This window comes from Myotis yumanensis, unplaced genomic scaffold (assembly GCF_028538775.1).
Source record: "Myotis yumanensis isolate MYYU_CA2020_CCGP unplaced genomic scaffold, mMyoYum1.0.hap1 SCAF_6, whole genome shotgun sequence".
NCBI lineage: Eukaryota > Metazoa > Chordata > Mammalia > Chiroptera > Vespertilionidae > Myotis > Myotis yumanensis.
In genome coordinates this window covers 9192358-9212001 of record NW_027223757.1, presented here as the reverse complement: position 1 = coordinate 9212001, position 19644 = coordinate 9192358, and the positions used below count along the sequence as shown (strand labels likewise).

At 42.1% G+C, this 19644-nt stretch overlaps 1 protein-coding gene across 1 annotated transcript in view; it reads left to right on the top strand.

The window, feature by feature from the left end:
* PLEKHG1 (pleckstrin homology and RhoGEF domain containing G1) overlaps nucleotides 1-19644 on the top strand; it is a 183924-nt gene that overhangs the window by 140216 nt on the left and 24064 nt on the right. The window contains exons 5-8 of the mRNA XM_070417470.1: nucleotides 8200-8269; nucleotides 12227-12273; nucleotides 16387-16537; nucleotides 19093-19224. Of these exons, the coding sequence (XP_070273571.1) occupies nucleotides 8200-8269; nucleotides 12227-12273; nucleotides 16387-16537; nucleotides 19093-19224 (400 nt within the window). The remainder of the gene's footprint in view (nucleotides 1-8199; nucleotides 8270-12226; nucleotides 12274-16386; nucleotides 16538-19092; nucleotides 19225-19644) is intronic.

Sequence of the window (19644 nt, the reverse complement as noted above, 5' to 3'; positions counted from 1 at the left end):
AATGAAGAACTCTGTTGGGATTTTTATTGAAATTGCTTTAATTTATAGATTAATTTGGGCAGAATTGACATCTTTACAATATTGAGTCATCCCATCCATAAACATAATCTCTTTAATCAAGCCTTTTAAAATGCTCTGTAATAATGTTTTCTAATTTACCCATCATTTTCATACATGTTATTTTAAAATTTCTATTTTTTTATTGGCTTCTAGTGATGCTTTTGATTTTTATATGTTAATAATGTATCCAACTGACTTTCTAAACTTTCCCATTACTTATAATTGTGGTTTATAGATTTTATTTTTTTCTGTACAGACAGTGGTATCTGAAAATGAGAACTTTTTTTGTCTTCCTTTATAATTCTACCCCTTATTTTTTTTCTTGTCTTATTACTTTGACCAAGTCCCACCACATAATGTTGATTAGATGTTGACATCCTTATCTTTTTTTTACATTAGCAGGAATGCTTTAACCATTAGCAGGAATGTTTTACCATTAAGTGTGATGTTTGCTCTGGGATTTAGATAAACATTTCTTCCTCTTTTGCTAAGATATTATTGTGAATGAATGTTGGATTTTATAGAATGCTTAATATGCCTCTAAGAAAATTAGCATATGTCTTTCCTATTCATAATGTGGTAAATTATATAAATAGGCTTTCTGATTTGAATCATACATATATTACTGTAATAAACCTACCTGGTGATGATGTTTTATATATTTATACACTGATAAGTTTGATTTGTTTGTATTTTTTTAAAGATTTTTTCATTCATGTTCGTAAGTGACAATAGCATATTATTCTTTCCTTGTACTGTCATTGTTCAGTGTTGGTATATAGCTAGATTTAAATTTTATTTCACAAGTATTCCAACATGAAATGTTTTGGAATGTAATTGAGACTTCGTTTTTGTTTTCTTTTTTATGCCAAAATCTCGCTTTCTCTCCTAAACTCTATGATAGCCTAGATATTTAAGTTTCTGGTTTTGTGTCTGGAAGAAATCTCCAAATGGTCAGGAAACTAGGACAGTCAAAACACACACACACACACACACACACACACACACACACACCACTTTCCCCATTTTAACTTGCCCCCCAAATCCCAAAAACTATATTTTTCGCTGCTAATTAAAGAAGAAATGTCAACTACTGTATACAGCATCACTCTCTTGGAATAGAAAAGAGTTATCTAAACTATAACTTGAATCTTTCTTTAAGAATAAAGAATGAGGAGCCCTGACAAGGCTGGCTCAGTTGATTCGAGTGTTGTACTACACCAAAAAGTTGTGGGTTTGATTCCCGGTCAGGGTACATACCCAGGTTGCGTATTTGATCCCCAGTTGGGGTGCATCTGAGAGGCAACGAATTGATGTTTCTCTCTCACATCAGTGCTTCTCCCTGTATGTCTCTCCTTCTCCCTTCCTCTCTAAAGTAAAAAAATAAAATATAAAAAGAATAAAGAGTGAGGAAATAGAAACCATGTCTCCATATGTGAATGAATATTGGATTTTTAATTTATATTTTAGCAAATTAAAATCATCAGATCTCCCTTCCTTCTTCAAAAGATGGAGTAAAAATATCCTTTTTCCTTCAACTCGTCTTCAATACCTACGTGAAATCACTACTGTGTGTAAAACGCTGGGCTAAGTCTAGTGGTATAGAGATTAATGACACCATGGACAGCAGAGGCAGTAAGTCGTATAATCAGGGAGTGAACAAAATGCTTGGGGAACTCTGAGGAGCATGCAGTTAATTTTATCTGGAGGAGCTAGTGAAAGCTTCACAGAGCAAATACCATATTCATATATCTTACAACAAAAAAGGGATTGGGGCCATGCTTTTTTTTCTCCCTTGAAATGTAATTTAGAAGATGAATCGTGGGATACATATCACAATAAGGCAAGGGAAGGCAGTTCTCTGTTCTTTCAGTGCGTTTTCATGCCACCACCATGTCTTTAACTTCTGCTCAATGGTCGAAATATTTTTAGCCACAGGCTTCTTTCATGTGAATTTTTCAAGGCCAGTGCTAATGTATCAGTAAAATGAATGGCACATTTAGTACCGTTCATCTCACCTGGTGTTCCGCTCCCACATGTGCCCCTGTGATGCCATGACCTACTTAGGTGGGTGGGAAAAGGAGGTGGCTGCTGAGTCTATTGCAGAGCAGGGGTGGGGGGGGGCCGACGTTCCCCAATCTCGTTCAGTGTGAGGCAGTCCAATCTTCAAGGTCAAAATACTGTTCCCAACTTCAAGTTCACATCAGTGGTCAGAGAAAATTTTGTATGTAATACGTTCTGCAAAAGAAAACAGTGTTTTCTCTAATTTCCCATCCAAACCAAGAACTTGAACTCAAGTAAAAAAAAATCGTATTTTCTTTTTTAATATGTTTCATTGATTTTTTACTGAGAGGAAGGGAGAGGGATAGATAGTTAGAAACATTGATGAGAGAGAAACACCAATCAGCTGCCTCCTGCACACTCCCCACTGGGGATATGCCCGCAACCAAGGTACATGCCCTTGACTGGAATCGAACCTGGGACCCTTGAGTCCGCAGGCCGATGCTCTATCCACTGAGCCAAACCAGTTAGAGCTGTATTTTCTTTTTTATAGCCCTACTCAAAAAGGAGAAAATATATGGAACAGTTACTCAGGGGAAAGGGAAAATACCCCAAACCTGAATGTAGGATGACTCTAATTTTAGTTTTGAGAACAAAACACAATCCGTGAGTCACCCCTTCCTGCTAATATCCACGTGGAGTTGCTCATTAGTTGCACTGGTGCACTGAGAAACCTAGTCCCCACCCCGCCAGGCTGTAACTCGAGAGGGACAGCCCTGCTTCTGGTCTTTATGGAGTGTCTTCAGCGGCTGCTATACCACGTCCCATGGCCCCATCTGTGCGCCCTTAGTAGGTGGCACATTTATGTTATAGTTAGTCTTCTTTTTGTATCTCCCACACTCCCTGTTGTTCATCACACTCCAGCCACAGGGCTTCCTTTCTATACTTCGCTTAAGAACACCCCAAGTTCCTTCTGTCCTGGACTCACAACCCGTTTCTTAAATGCCTTTCTCTTGTAGCCCTCCCTATGCTCAAGTATCACCTTCCACAACTACCCCAACACCTTCCTCCCTCACCCAGCCTCCGGTGCTCTCCATCACGGCACCCTCTTTATGTTTCACATCATATAGTACAATGTCATATTATTATTTTCACATTTCTTATTACGTGATAAGGTGCTATGGTATGTGAATTTCTCCTGTAGTTTCATTTAGGAATTCGTTTTTTAGCAAAATGGGTTTTTAATACTTGATTTTTTGTGTAAGAATACTTGACATGAGCCCTAACTGGTTTGGCTCAGTGGTTGAGCATCAGCCTGCAGACTGAAGGGTCCTGGGTTTGATTCCTGGTCAAGGCATATGCCCTGGTTGCGAGCTCAATCCCCAGTAGGGGGCGTGCAGGAGGCAGCCGATCAATGATTCTCTCTCATCATTGATGTTTCTATCTCTCTCTCCCTCTCCCTTCCTCTCTGAAATCAATAAAAATATATTTTTTAAAAAAGAAGAATACTTGACATGAGATGTACCCTGTTAACAAATTTGTAAGTGTACAATACATTATTGTTCACTTGGGTGTAATGTTGTACAGCAGATCTCTAAGATGTATTCATCTTGTTTAACTGAAACTATATGCCCATTGACCAGCAACTCCTCCATTTCCCACACCCCCAGCTCCTGGCAACCACCATTCTACCACCTCATTCTAGGAGTGTGGCTATTTTAGATTCCTCATATAAGTGGAATCATGACAGTATTTGTCTTTCTGTGACTGGCTTAATTCATGTAGCATATGTCCTCAAGTTTCATTCATGTTAGGGCATATTACAGAGTTTCCTTATTTTTTTAAGGCTAAATAACACTTCATTGTATGTATGTTCCACATTCTAGATTTTTTATCCATTCAGGGACGTTTAGCTTGTTTCTACATCTTGGCTTTGTCTTTGTTTGTTTGTTTTGAGCTTTATTCTTGTTCTTTAATTATTTTCTTTGGCTTTGTGTTAACAGTTGCAATGAACATGGGAGTGCTTATGTCTCTTCAATATCCTTATTTCAATTCTTTTGGATAAATGCCCCAAAGTGGAATTGGTGGATCATATGGTAGCTCCATTTTTTTATTTATTTTTTAAGAACCTCCATACTGCTTTCCATAGTAGCGACACCATTTTGTATTCCCACTAGCAGTGCACACAGGTTCCACTTCCTCACATCCTTGCCAACATTGTTGTCTTCTGTTTGATGTTGTGTTTTTTAGTTATTCAGTTATTAACTCTGTCGCCCCTGATGAGAACATAGTCACCATGTGACAGGGCCTTTGTCTATGTTCTTTACTCTCTAAACCCAGTACCTATAACAGTGCCCAACAAAGGAGGCTTTCAGTAATGACTATGTTGAATGGAGAGCAAGCAAGGTGGTGGGCCAACTATATCAGGATGAGAGCCCTGATGACAAGGGAATGAGCGAGTTCCCATTTCGTCCTCCTCACTGTTCCCATTTTTAGTGTGTGTATCCTATTTTAGAAAAGAGTGGGAAAGGAGAGCTGGCCGAGTGACTCAAACAAGGCCTCCCATGTAGGCAGGTACCATGCTGAAGGCACCATGATGCAGAGTCCAGCCCTCAGCTTTCTCAAGTCAATCAGGAAACAAATCTTTCAGTCAATGTGTTTATAATGTAGTGCAGAGCTGGCATTCAGAGCCCTGACACTAACCCCAGCCGAGGCCATTAATTATTAGCTGTGTGGCCTAAGGTAAGCCACCTCCTTTTTAAGGAGCCATGGTTTCCTCACCTTACAATTAGGGGTTGGGACTGGAAGGTGTCTGAGCAACTTCCCAGATCTGTGGTTCTTAAGCAATTAGCACCAGTTACTCATTCACCTGTGAGCTTTACCTAGAGTCTGGGTGGGTCCCCTAAGACACTTCCTCCTGCCAGCAAGTCAACTGTGGAGATGAAATTAAAGCTGCAAGGAGAGCTTGATGAACATAACATTTAGAACTCAAGGAGTTAACTGTTGTCAAGGAGTATTTCTATTAAGCTATGAGAAGTGACATGATGAATTCTGCTCAAAATTCTTCTGTGCCCAGAAAGAGAATTAATATTGAAAAACTGGACACAAAACCTACATCCAAAGCACGGCATCCTCCAGGAATGGGAACACTGGACCAGAAGCATGGCTTCTTCGGCTATTCTTTTTCTTCAACCTTTTATCTCCATCCAGTGTTTCGGTCCCAATGATTAGCTTTCAACTGTCTTTAATTTACTCCTACCCATCTTTTATTTATTTGAGCCAAACTGATGACATAGGCTAGGGAGTAAGATCTCAAATGCTAAAAGATATTGATATAAATATCAGAACTATATTTTCCAAACTAAAAATAATCTTACAAAGGGAATGTTTTTATGACAATATTAGGAAAGAATTTTCAAATTGGGACTCTCCTGAAATCATACATTTGGTAAAAGACCCTTTCAAAGAGCAAGATAGACCAATAGATTTCAAAGTAATGGTATAGTTAGCACATTGGTATAATTTCAGACTCCAACAAACCCCTAAGAAACTATGACTAATATCCAAGAGAGATATCCCCACTTATCTGAAAGGCTATTAAAATATTCCTCCCTTTTCTAATGACATATGTGTGTGAGTCAGGACTTTCCTCAATACTTCAACCAAGATAGCAGATTGCAATAGATTGAATGCAGAAGCAGAGATGAGATTCTATCTGGGTTAAGGTAGACATTAGAGACTTGCAAAAATTTTAAAAAATGCTACTCTTCTCACTAATTTTTTTTTTTGGTTTTATAAAATCTATTTTTCACAGAAATTTATGTTAACATAATTATATTTATTATGAAGTGAATTGATGGATTTTTTAAAAAATTGTTGTTTTAATTTTTAACATAGAACATATCAATAGATAGAACCCACGTAAATATCTCTTCAGAGCGTAAAAAAGTTCTAACACCAGTAGCTGAGAGCCGCTGCCTGGGAGCGAGCGCTGTACTTCTGCACAACGTTTACGGTCAGCCCTGAGGTGTCTCACCTTCAAACAGAAAAGGACACATAAAGATCCCGGATATTTGGCGAGAGCCTCTAACATGAGTGACAGAAGCAAACGTGATCAGAAAGAAAGGAGCTCGGCCGTAACCAAGGAGCAGGAACAAAAAGTCCAAAATAGTAACGACAATATCATCCTTGGAGATCAAAGGTTTTACCTCCTTAACTAAGAACAGACACATAGGAAGAGCTTTCTTTAAAAAAGAAAAAACATCTGAAATGGTATCTGAGAAACAAAGTTTCCAGCACAGGCGCTGGGTGAAGGGCGTCGTCAGGATGGTGTTGGGGAGAGAACCCGCAGACTCAGAGGGCCGCCTTTTCAGATGGGAGCGGGAGGACAGAGGGACCAGGAGGTGGTCACCAGAAAAGAATGCACCAATAGATGACCTGATGTTTGCACACAGTGAGAGGAGAGTTACACTCTGGCGAAAAGTTTAAGGATAAATTAGTGGTGTGTACTTAGATACAAAGGAGAGAGAGAGAGAGAGAGAGAAAGAATTTTAACTCCAGGGGAAACATGGTTATATAAGAAAGGAAATGTAATTATGTTGTCTTTCAAGGCTCATGAGAATAATATTTATAATGTAATAATATCTAAAAATGTAAGCTCTGACTTTAATCAAATTTCATAACAGAACTCATTGAGAAGATGGGAGGTGGGCGGGTTTAAGGAAATTCAGAAGTAAATACCACACAAAACCGAAAATAATGAAAATGTGGCATCAGCATGTTTAGAAACATGGGTACATGCAGCAGACACGGCTACAGCGGAACATGCTTCTAGAGTCAGACAGTGGCAATCGAAGGTGGGAAACAGAACGCAAGGCTATTTAAGTTATTGAACATGTAGTGCACAGCTAATTAAACACTCAGTATAGTAAAATATGCATTAATACAGCAGTGCAACAAGGAAATGCGTTAACATTTACACTGAGAATGCCCTTTGACCCAGCAATTCCATTTGTAGAATTTTATCCAACTACGCGAAATTAGTTAAATGAATTATGCTATTTTTACCCAATGAAATATCATGCTGTTACTTCAAATAAGGAATTATTTTAAAAATAATATAGATTTACATCTAAGAAAAGATCTTTTCTTCCCTAGCACCGTGGTTGGCAAACCGCGGCTCTCGAGCCACATGCGGTTCTTTGGCCCCTTCAGTGTGGCCACGAAGTTTCATTCGCACTATACATGCGCGCCTGCACGTGGTATTTTGTGGAAGAGCCACACTCAAGGGGCCGCAGTTTGCCGACCACTGCCCTAGTATATCTTTCCTCTAGAGCACAACCTTTGTTTAAAATTTTATATTTGTTAGTGTGATAGAATGTCCGACTCCTCCAATGGATTCCAAGCTCCGGAGACCCGGGCCAGAGACCGGCTCTGTTTGCTCACTAATGTATTTGCTCGTGGTGCTTGCACAGTCCCTGGTGCGTTGAACGCTGTTTGATGAATGAATGAGTGTGTGTGAGCACCCATGGCGACAGTGAGAAACACCTGGAAGACGTAAATGTTGGTCAGAGCTTATCTCTGAGTGGGAGAGTTACAGATCAGACCAAAGTTTAAATTCCTGTCCCTTCATGACCTTGGAAAGCCCCTTATCTGAGCCTTGGATATAATGACAATAGGTCCTCAGTTATCCAATTAAATGATGCCTTGTAAAGGCCATATAAATGTTTAAACACCTAAGGCAGTGGTTCTCAACCTTCCTAATGCCTCGACCCTTTAATACAGTTCCTCATGTTGTGGTGACCCCCAACCATAAAATTATTTTCGTTGCTACTTCATAACTGTAATTTTGCTACTTTATGAATCATAATGTAAATATCTGATATGCAGGATGTATTTTCACTGTTACAAATTGAACATAATTAAAGCATAGTGATTAATCACAAAAACAATATGTAATTATATATGTGTTTTCCGATGGTCTTAGGCGACCCCTGTGAAAGGGTTGTTCAACCCCCAAAGGAGGCGTGACCCACAGGTTGAGAACCGCTGGCCTAAGGTATATAAAATGCCCTCAACCATAAAACTACAATCTAATATTTCCTTTTTTGTTTGTTTGTTTGTTTGTTTGTTTATTAGTGGACTTTTGCAAGATTTGGAAAACTGTGAAAATGATCCTGTGGCCATAGCAGAATGTTTTGTGTCCAAGGTAAGCAGGGTTCGTTTTTCTGGGCCAACAACACAGATACAGAGCACAAATTGTTTTCATTTTACCATTAAAATGACTTGTTTGTTTCATGGTGGGTGAAGTTAGCCACCAATCTCACTCTGGCTTTTTTTTTTTTTTTTTTTTTTTACCAGCAAGGGGAAAAATAGACTTTCCGCAATAAGTTAGGAAATATTAAGTTAGTAGTTGTCCTGGAATTTGTATAGCAATTGTATGATGTTACTCGGCTTTCATAGAGAAAATCTTTAAATTTGGGGAAATTAGGGAATAAAAGAATATTAGAAAAATAAATAAATGTAAAATACTACCAGACCAATTAGACTATAAATATTTTATGTATAATATATAGGGCACTAGCTGAGGCTATATAATTATCATTTAGGGGCTAAATAGAAGCAGAGTTCATCTCTGACATCGTAACCATGTATTCTTATTTTCCTACATTTTTTCTTAACCTGCATTGATGGTTTAGGAAAACACAAGGAAAGGCATTTGACTTTTAAAGCTTAAATGGCAGTTGGTGCGTACTCTGTGCCCAGAGAGGAGATAGAATTCGGAAACATACAAGGCAACCCTTTCCAACATTGTTTTCTGGACGTACATATAGAATCCGATCGTCAGTGTCTCTGAAAAATTCAACAGCTTTGGTTTGGAAAACCTCTAGCAGAAATGGTTTTGCCGCAAAACCTTGTGTGATTTCTGCAGTTGTGGTTTCACAGGTACAAAGGGTTAAGCAAAGCTCAGTGCTTTGGGATCAACCAAGAATTAACACCTCTTCTCAAGCTCCAGAGTCTAAGGCAAGTCCAGTGGGAACTCTGAGGTATCCCCCCAGCCTGACCTGGCTCCGCGCTTGCCCCACGGGGTCATGTGCGAGCGACGGCAGCAGATCCATCCAGTGGCTTTGGGCCCAAGCATAGCACTCTGGGCTGTATTGCAGTGTGGTTCCTTAAAGGCAGCTGACGGCCTGGTACATAAAACACTCCTGACTTTGTGGGTGGGTGTGGGTGTAGGCGTGTTAACTTGTGAAATGTTTGTGCACACATGGCTGCGTACAGTTCTTTTCACAAGTTGCCTATGTCGTAATTCATTCTCCTGAAGGGTGGGAATAGGAAAAAGAGAAGGAAAATGAAAGCAGGAGAAATGGGTCAAAAGATATGCCAAGTATATCAAAGGAGATATGTTAAAGTAACCGCAGCACATAAACAACACCGAGGCTTTTGGAGGCGTTTGGGCTTTTACTGGTAACTGTAATCACAAGTTGATTAAAGACGGTCCAGCATATGCTTAGCTCCGGCTTAATTATTCACATAAAAGTCTGTTTATGGGCCACGTTGCCAACTCCCAAATCTCATTTTTCCTTGTAATAGTGCCAGGTTTAATTAGAAGACCGACTCGGGCAGTCCGCACGCTCACATGTGAGCAGGGAACTGTGCGGGGGTGTTGGGTCCTGGCACGACCTGCCCTTCACTCAGCACCCTGACATTTAGAAGATGCTGCGCTTTCTGAAGCCCAAGCAGCTGCTCAGCTCCGCGAGGACGGAAAATTGCTTTAATTGAGAGGCCATTAATGAAAGAGGCAAAGCTGGCGGTTGACTTGGGCTTTCATCTGAAGCACTGGGGCCTGCACAGATTCACCTTTGACCTCACACTTGTGGTCTGAGTGGGTTACAGAAATTCCTACTGACAACCGGAGAGACCGTGCGCAGGTCTCAGCTGCTGCTCCTCGCAGAGCAGAGTGCAGAGGCCACTCTCCCGAGGGACAGAGATGAAGGTCCCTCCCGGGCAGGCCAGGCTGCCCGACCCCCCTGCCCCTGGCTGAGCATTCCTCTGCTCCCAGGACTCGAGAAACACCCAGAGAAGACTTACCTCCATTTCCTGCCTTTACCTCCACCCTCTTTTCCATCCCTTATCTTGACTGTGACCTGGGCTGACCCTGGGTTACATTTAACAAGGAGACAGAGTTTGTCTTCAGAGATCCAATGCCCCTATTAGCCTCCTCCTCTCCCTTGATGCGTGGCCTTCCTCCATCACTGCCTTTCTCCCTCCAGTGCCCAGACATGCACACATGTGTGCACCCCCCCCCCCCCCACACACACACACACACTTACGGAACGTATCCCCAGGAAATGCTGGTATCCCATATTTGTATCAGGCCAATGTCACCTTACCCATGTGCTCTTTACAAATGAAATCTTTCTCATTGTGTCCAGGGAAACTTTATTAAATAAAAAATTTTAAATCTAATCCTACTTGAGTTTATCAGGAAGAATTCTAAATAAAAATTCCTTTTAAATCAGAAAAAAATGTATTTAAACCATTGAAGTTCTAAAAAGTAAAATAAAAGGCACTATGGAGAATAATTCATTGACCTTGAATTGTTTATTCTGACTCTGAGAGTTACAATCAAAAATATAAAAACCTAGCTTCTGCCCCCTTCCCCACCCATCTGAAAACCTCTTTCCCTCAGCCATCTAGGGAAACATTTGTCAAGGACCTTGAAATTGACCAAAAGGTTATTGGGTGCCTACAATAGAAAACCTCCCATTGCCTTCAATGGAAAAAAGCTTAAGGACGGCTCCTTGGAGGAAATAAAGCCTTAGTTCAGTGTCAAAGGATGTGCAGTGGCTCTCCAGTGAAAAAAGTGGGAAGACAGTGGGCAGACACACACAGCTCTTTTCATTGGCTTTGAATTAAATTACAAGTCTGTCAATTACAGATCACGGATAGCAATAAAGGATCTTGGCTACAGACATGCCAATGGATACTGTCCCATAGAGAGACAGTTGATTTCCTTACTCACCCATCTCTACAGAAAAAGCCACTTTTGTGTCATTTGTAAACTTATTTCAGCATTCCTCACTTATCAAAGTGTGATACTTTTATTTCTTCTTTGACCCAGTTGTAATATCTTACCACCTTCCTCATTAATTAACAGGGTAAATAAAATCTTTGACAGTGTTCATGTTATATGTGTGTGAATGTCATGGTTCTACCTTTTAAAACAATTATCCTTTAAGAGCAAGAAGTAGTGATTGAATATTTCCCCATATTTGATTGGATGACTAAACATCTGAAAGATTAAGAAATACTAGGGAGCGTGGAATATGACCATAGCAAAAGGCAAGAAACCCACACTGGTTAGTCAGACATACTGCACTGAGGCATTGCTAACATGCCAGATCTGGACAGATGGGAAGACTTGGGTCCAGCTGTCAAATAATTTCCAGCTTAGCAGAGGAGAGGGGATTCAGTGGTTCAACAAGTATATCCCAGATGAGCACAACATGGCGCCTGTGCTGCAGGAACTCACAGCCGGGAGTGGGAGATAGACAGGTACACGGAACATGTCACTATCCTTTGGGAAATGCCACAAGAAAGGTAAGTATTGGATTTTGTGGAAGCCCAGAGCAGGAGCAGTTGGCTCAGCCCAAAAGCTTAAGGAAGGCGCCTTGGAGGAAATAAAGCCTTAGTTCAATGTCAAAGGATGCCCAGTGGCTCTCCGGTGAAAATGGTGGGGAAGACAGTGGGCAGACATAACTGCAGACAAGCCGCTGCTTTCTCATACCCTGCACATGCTTCTCGCGTGACATTTAAATCACCCACTTCTGTTTCTCTCCCACACTGCAAATCCACCGAAGGACTATGAGCACCGGGGCAGAAACCTTCTGTTCCCCCTCTTCCTTTTTCCCCCCTCTTCAAATTTCCCTAACACGGCAGATGCTTGATGAGTGTTTATTGAACTCAAGTGCATGTGGATTCTAGATATGACACAAAGTGGATAAAAAGGCGCAGATGTTTGCCACAAGGGCTCAGGAGGCGGGCTCATGTTGTCGGAGAAACAGATTTAAAAGGCATGTGTGCTGTTTATTTGTATTGTTTTTAAGTGGCTGATGATGTCTCTGCTTTTTTGCCTATGAAAGTCTCTTTTGTTGCCTTACAGAGTGAAGATTTCCACATTTACACCCAGTATTGCACGAACTACCCGAGGTAGGCTGTGGGGGTGCGCGGCCATGTTTTCCTTCGCTTTCAGATCGTCTTGAGTCAGTCAGTCCAGTGGATGTTGGTGTTGGGTGTTATGTGGCTGGCACTGTGCTGAATGCTTTGGGAAAAGTGGAAAACCCGCTGAGCCCGGATCACAGGGGTGCCCCACGCTGGTCCGTTCAGGCTTTGGGCTCCCAGGAGAGCTGCTGTAGGGAAGATCATGAAAGACCCTCCAAGAGACCCAAAAGGTTGCGAGGTGTCCTTCCGTGGAAAGCCAAATAAACACGTGTTTTTTGCTAGACATTTTGTCTAGTAACTCTTTTGTATGAGTGCCTGGTTCCTAAAAGTCTCTGAAGGACTACCACCGAATGTATATAATCTGGCTGTTTTTTGCTGTCAGTTCTATGAACTATGTAAGTTTTATGGAGTTCAGAGAAAGGAAAGATCATCAGTTTAGGAGAGAAGAGAGGACTCACGACCTCACCTGGATCACTGCCTCTGTATTTCTTAGTCGGGAAGCGCTGGCTGGGCCGTTTAGGGAGCACCCCCTAGACCAGTGATGGCGAACCTTTTGAGCTCGGCGTGTCAGCATTTTGAAAAACCCTAACTTAACTCTGGTGCCGTGTCACATATAGAAATTTTTTGATATTTGCAACCATAGTAAAACAAAGACTTATATTTTTGATATTTATTTTATATATTTAAATGCCATTTAACAAAGAAAAATCAACCCAAAAAATGAGTTCGCGTGTCACCTCTGACACGCGTGTCATAGGTTCGCCATCACTGCCCTAGACCATCTGTTGACCATTTCAGTAAGGCCTAGGACCATGGGTCACACTGACTGAATTTCTTTTTTGTGCAAAAGACACTTATTGAGCACTGACTGGTTCCTAATCACTGTGTATAATGCTGTAAATAGAAATGTTGCTGAATTTAACTTTCACAGCGGCCCAGAGATATCCGGGGATTAAAACAAAGCAGATCAGCCATCACAGTGTGGGCCCACAACAGGTCCTCAGCCTGTGCCAGTTCACAACCAGCTGCCCCATCCCCCGGCATGGGTGAAATAGTGAGGCTCCGACGGGTCTATTGATTTTACAAGGGTCACATAGTTCGTGAGTGGCCCCAAGAGGATTCTCTAACCTCATGGCTCATGCCGCTACATCTTTGTAGAGTTTCTGGAACTTTCTGAACCCCACCTCCACCCCCATGCCTTTTGATGGTCAATTTTCCCACATGATCCTTGAGTTGTTATACCAGGGTCCAGACAGGAAGGTGAGAGCCAAGGAGGTTTTATACGCTCTGTGGCCAGTCGTGGTAGAGACTTGTCCCTGAGAGTCAAGTGGGTGGTGGGCCCCACCTGGAAGAGCAGCCAGCAGGCTGAGCCCCTAATGCTGCTACAGTAGGAAGAACAAATGGGGCCCCTGCTCCAGTGGCCCCAGAAAGCCAGTGTGGAGTCAAAGGATATTGGGCTGTGGTGATTTATTTGGTGGGTGGCCAACCATACTTTCCCCAGGTTTCCCTAAAAACCAAACCAAGCAAACAATTACCTACAGATTGGCACCTTTATCACACATGCATATCTGTAGACCCACCCATAGTTCACACAGTTTCACTTAAGCAATGTTCTCTCCTGGAGTTTCCACATCTATGCTGAGGGTATCAGGAAACTGTAGGATGCCCCAGCTAAATCCATGGTTCTTAGGGTGAAAGCCAGCATTGTCCCACACCCTCATTCAGAGAAATCACAGGATCAACTTCTCAAAACTTCCTCCTGAGGGAAAGGAAAAGCCACCCAAACTGTAGAACCAACAGAGCTCTGGACCCAATGGTGGGGCTCAGGGGCACTGGGGGCGGGGGGGGTGGGGGTGAGGGGGGGCTTTTTGGGAGATTCCTTCTGTATAAATCTCATTCAAACATATCATTTGGAGAAAGAACTTCTGAATTTGTAATTTGGGGAGTTTATATGTATTAGGATGTTTTTGACTTAGTAATAAGAAAGGAGAGTACAAAATTAAGGCTTCTTTCTTCAGGGTCAAGGGAAAGGCAGAATCATTGGTGCCGGAACGTTTTTAAGAGTCTGTCACTCATGGAGCGTGGTCCAGAGCTCAGTGCATGTTGATAAGAAATAGGAGCTATATCCCTTGCCTCAGGCAGTTTCTAGTCTTCTGAGGGTCAGAACCCAATTTAATGCAGTAGTGGAAGAGCTAGTTAGAGAAGATCAAATTAATGAACACAAATACAGTGCAAACTCAATAACATGCAATAGAAACAAAATATACTGATAGGAAGAGGTAGCACATCCCAGTGAGCTGAGTTAGGGACACTTGGGGGAAGTGATTTCTTATTTTGAAGAAAACAATGTGTTAGCGATGCCTAAAAGACATTCTCAGAAGAAACATTTTAAAGGCATTCTCAGTGAAGCAGACACATCCAGTTCTTGCCCAATTCTGTTTTCATCTTCATAGAAGTTTTCCTCTCATCCCCTTGTCTCCAGTCAGTTTGCTCCTAAGGCCCGAGCTTTCCTTTCCTGTCTTAAGCCAAGAGTGCCAGGTGTTTCGGCCCATCTGACAACTTTTCTTCCCCTCGGATCCAAGGCTGGTGATATTAAATGTCACCAGCACCTCTTGACAGATGTCCACCTTCTTCATACCAGTCACACCCCAGTGATTTCCCTGGGAAGAGGCACGGGCCTCCCTCTCTCCCCCAGGGCTGCCCGGACACAGTTGGGTGATTGTCCTCAGATGTCCCCCTGTGCCCTGGAGCACAGGCTGCTCACGAGTTCCTTACCCGTGGACAAGAGCTCCAGCCTTCAGATGGCCAATGGTCACTGAGCAGCTGATTCTGACTCTCAGGAGCCTGATAAAAGTCCCACGGTTACATGATGAAAAGAGTTTTGGAAATCTCAATTTAGGGGGGAAATAATCCTATCTGAATAGATATTTGTCAGAGCAGATGGCTCCAAAAGGATCCTAATAGCTTCATGGGGAGACCTGCATTTCCAAGGAGTTCTGTTTTGTTGTTTGGCTCTGCCTGATTTTCTAAATTAATCCTGAAAACAGATTACTGACTTGGGGAGAAATTACTTCCACCTGCTTCCTTCTAAGTTATGAGACCTAATATTTTAATTTATATGTGTGTGTGACTACACAAGCCGACTAGCTTGCTTTATTTATGAGATTTGAGCATTGTTTCAACCATTCCCCTGGGATACTTGGGAGCCATCCATATATATATATTTTTTAATTGATTTTAGAGAGGAAGGGAGAGGGAGGGAGAGATAGAAACATCAATGATGAGGGAGAATCATTGAGGGAATCGTTGGTCAGCTGCCTCCTGCCACGACCCCCACTAGAGATCGAGCCTGTAACTCGGTCATATGCCCTGACTGGGAATCGAACCATGACCTCCTGGTTCATAGGCTGACGCTCAACCACTGAACCACGAAGGCCGGGCTGGGAGCCATCCTTATTACCGTTGGGGGAGCTGGGGTGGAGAAGGCATCCTGACCCTCTTTTCTAATACACCCCTGAGCTGCACTCCTTACGGAGCAAGGGTATCCAGCTGTTTCAAAAGTGTCTTTAGAATAAGCAGAGCCACATGGGGGCGCAAAGAAGGGTCTGTTCAAAGATGCTCAAAGGGAAGTTGACCTGCAGGACCAGGTCTCTGAAGACTTGCACTTAATGCCATGCAGTCTGTGCATCACACAAAGGCGACCAGCAGAGGGGCGACAATGTCCACCATGGGCTGGATCTGCGGGGGGAGGGGCTCCTCTTTCTCAGCACAGAGGTGCCCCCTCCTTGCCCTCTAACCTGTGGAAACTGAACACAGATGTGTGGTTTGAGCAGATGGGGTTCAATTGCTAAGCCTTGTGTCCTCGTAGGGGCCAAATCCCTGGAAGGAAGGAGCTGCTGCTTAGAGGCATGTGTCTACGGGTGGCCATCGCTGTTGGGGTGTCTTTCTCTAACTCACCCTCCCAGAGGGACAGCTTTGTCTCACTTACCCAGAGGCCTTCTTCTCTAGCTATGGCTCTGTTGCTTCCCTGCCAGTGTAAAACTTAAAGACCCGTGTTAAGCATTATAATTTAGATAAAAATCTTTCCTCCTCTTCTTGCAGATCTGTGGCTGTGCTAACTGAGTGCATGAGGAACAAGACCCTGGCCAAGTTCTTCAGGGAACGTCAGGAAACTCTGAAACACTCACTGCCTCTGGGGTCCTATCTCTTGAAACCAGTTCAGCGGATTCTCAAGTATCACCTCCTTTTGCACGTAAGTTTCGGCTGCACTCGAGTTCGTCCCAGAGGATGGGGATTTGTGTGTGTGATTTAGATTTAGGGGGAGAAACATCAGAAAAGGCTGGGGACATATGGAAACGTTTTCCACACTCATACTTTACAACTGACTAATCTGCTTTGAGGAATTAGAGATATTTATGTCCAAGGCCTGCCGCCCCATTGACAGCAGCTCAGTACAGATTCATTGCAGTTCTGATCTGCCGGGGCTCAGGAGCACCTCACGCTGGCAGTGACGGTTCCAGGCAGGGAGCGATCATCTTAATGAAAAACAGGTTTCTTGTGTTTTATTTTACTTCCTTGAGCCCAGATTCAGTAGGCAGTGGGGAGGGAGAGCGATTGGTCTCAGATCGGCTTTTGTATGAGCCAGGAGCAGGGGCTGAAAGGGGAGAAGACAGGTGAGCGGTGTGATGCACGATCTTTGAGCTGGGCTTAGCATCGCCTCAGGGTATCTTTTCTTTACATCATTTCCCATTATGTGGACAAAATTCAAGGAAGCTCTAGAAACAAAGGTAGACGTAGCACTCATATTCTCACTTCTTATCTAAGGACGTTGATAAAAATGGACAAAAGTTGTGTTGAAAGTAACTTTTGTGCTGTAGGTAGAATTGGATTGCCAGTGCAATAGGGGAAAGACAGTGTGCCCAGTGGTTAGGGGCTGGCTCGGGGGCGAGACTGCCTGGGTTCCCATCCTATCCATCGCCCAGGTGCACTGTGGCTCACAGGCAATCAGTAAAAATAAATTATTGTTGTTATCGTATTATTTTTGTCCTACATTAAAAGTTTTTCTTAGGAAGATTTTAATTCAGAGTTCCTCTCCATATCAACATGTCTGCAATTTGTATGTATCTCTTTTTAAGTGACTCCAAGTTTCTAACCTGGATAATCATTCCAGGCTTGCTCAATTAACACACCTAACATTTTAAGAACCCTTGTGTTCCTTCTTTACCAGGACATCCTCAATTTAGTCTGTTTGCCTGGGTGGCTCATCTTTGAAGAATATCGTGTCCTGTGAAGCCACATCAGGGAAAGTACTTTAATTGTTAAATTGATGCTAACTTCTTAGATTAGTGGGATTTCAACATGTGAATTGGGGGGGGGAGACACAGACATTCAGTCTATAACAGCTGGTAATGAATAAAAAAGGGAAGAACAGTGGTTAGATTATTTGAAAACTAACTTCTGGTTGCCTTTGAAGTATTTTTTGCTTTTATTGTTTATTTAGAGAGTGTTCTTTCTGTGTCATTCACATCACTTCAAAGTTGTGTAGCCATCCGTGAAGATCCCACAAGAATACGCACTGTACTCCAGAGACTGTTGTTGATGAACAGATTGCCTCTTGGACTAAAAGAAGAAATTAATTTGTTGTTGTTTTTTTTAACTTCGCTGTTGATGTTGAGCTTACCTGGGAGTTGTTAGTTTGGAGATACAGTTTTAAAGGACCTTTCTGAGTCTGGGAGGGAAATATAAAGCCCTTTCCAGTTTCTAACTAGATGGAAAACTTAAATAGTCAGTAAAAGTAGAGATATATGAAATATGACTATAAAATAATCTTTATAAGTTATACCATAAGATTCAACCTCCACCCATTAGCTTAATGAATATGCATGATGAATGTCATGGAAACAATCTAATGGACTATACTGTCTTCCTATGTTTTACATATTTATATAGGGTTACTGTTATTTTTGTTTTAAGAAGATACAGCTTAATTTAATGAGCCTTTATTGGCCACCCAGCTCTCTGGTAGGCCTTGTTGAGAAGATAAAGGACAAAAGGAACTATGCCGTCATCCCTGGCTTTACACACTTAGGAATTCTAGGGGCGTGTGTCTTATGTGCTGGAAAAAATTGGCACAGAGATTGTGTCCCTTTCCCATCTCCCTGGCATTGTGGACCCCAGTGCTAAGCTCAGTGCTGACCATCAGAGCGAGGATTTGAACCAGGAGGTCCTCCTCAACACTCTGAAGGATTGTCTTGGGTGAACTTCATTTGGGCTTTAAAGCCTTGACTACATGAAAGTGCACTTGCTATAGAAGTGGTGTGTTGTTGTTTTTTTAAGATAATATCCACTGTATTTTCAAATCTGTTACGTACTAACTCCTGTGTGAGACCTTTTACTTTCTCTGGGATAAAAGTAATAAGTATGTTTTCCATCTTATAAGAGGGAGAACTATATCACATTGGCCACCAGGAAGCTCTGAAATTTCCAACTATAATGTCAGCTCTCATATCTATTGTAATCACTAAAATATCTCTATGAGATTTGATGGCCTGTGTACATCTTTTGTTTTATCTTGTTTATCATGACATTGTAATCCACTTCTGTTTTCCCAGCTCCATTTTCTTTCCTGTCTGACCATTTTGCTGTAGGTATTTCTGATAAGTTATCTCAAAATCTTAAAGAATGATGTCACATGTAAATAAAAAAGCCAATAAAATATGAGGAACTAATCATAGAGGTACCATTTGTATCATTGACAAAATGGGAAACTTTGAAAAATAACAAATTTGAGGTTTGTTTGTCTTTAAGGAAATAGAAAATCACCTGGACAAGGACACAGAAGGCTACGACGTGGTGCTGGATGCGATAGACACGATGCAGCGCGTCGCCTGGCACATCAACGACATGAAGCGGAAACATGAGCACGCAGTCCGGTTACAGGTGAGCCCTCGAGACGGAGGTGCTGCAGGTGCGCTGACTTCTCATCATTTTCTCAATCAGATAGTAAGGCTGCTCACATATTGCCCGTCATTCATGGTCTTCATCGGAGTTCTTCCTGAAGAAAGATTGGGACACCGATAATGCTGATCATTGTGTATTTAAGAGAAAGCCCCTTGGGAACTTTCAGATTAATAGTCTGCTTATAGCCCCTTCCATGATCTAAGTGAAAAATTTGAGTCTCCTGAGGCCTTATCTTATGTTCATTAAAAAGAAATAATTCTAGTTGAAAGCACCTTTCTCCAAGCTGTTAAAGGAGTTTGCAACTTCTATTCCTCTGTCACTAGTTCATGCAGAGCCCTGAGGTGGTGTGTGTGGTATTGGGACTCAGAGCAAGGAGGGCGAAGTCTGGAGCCAGATCCT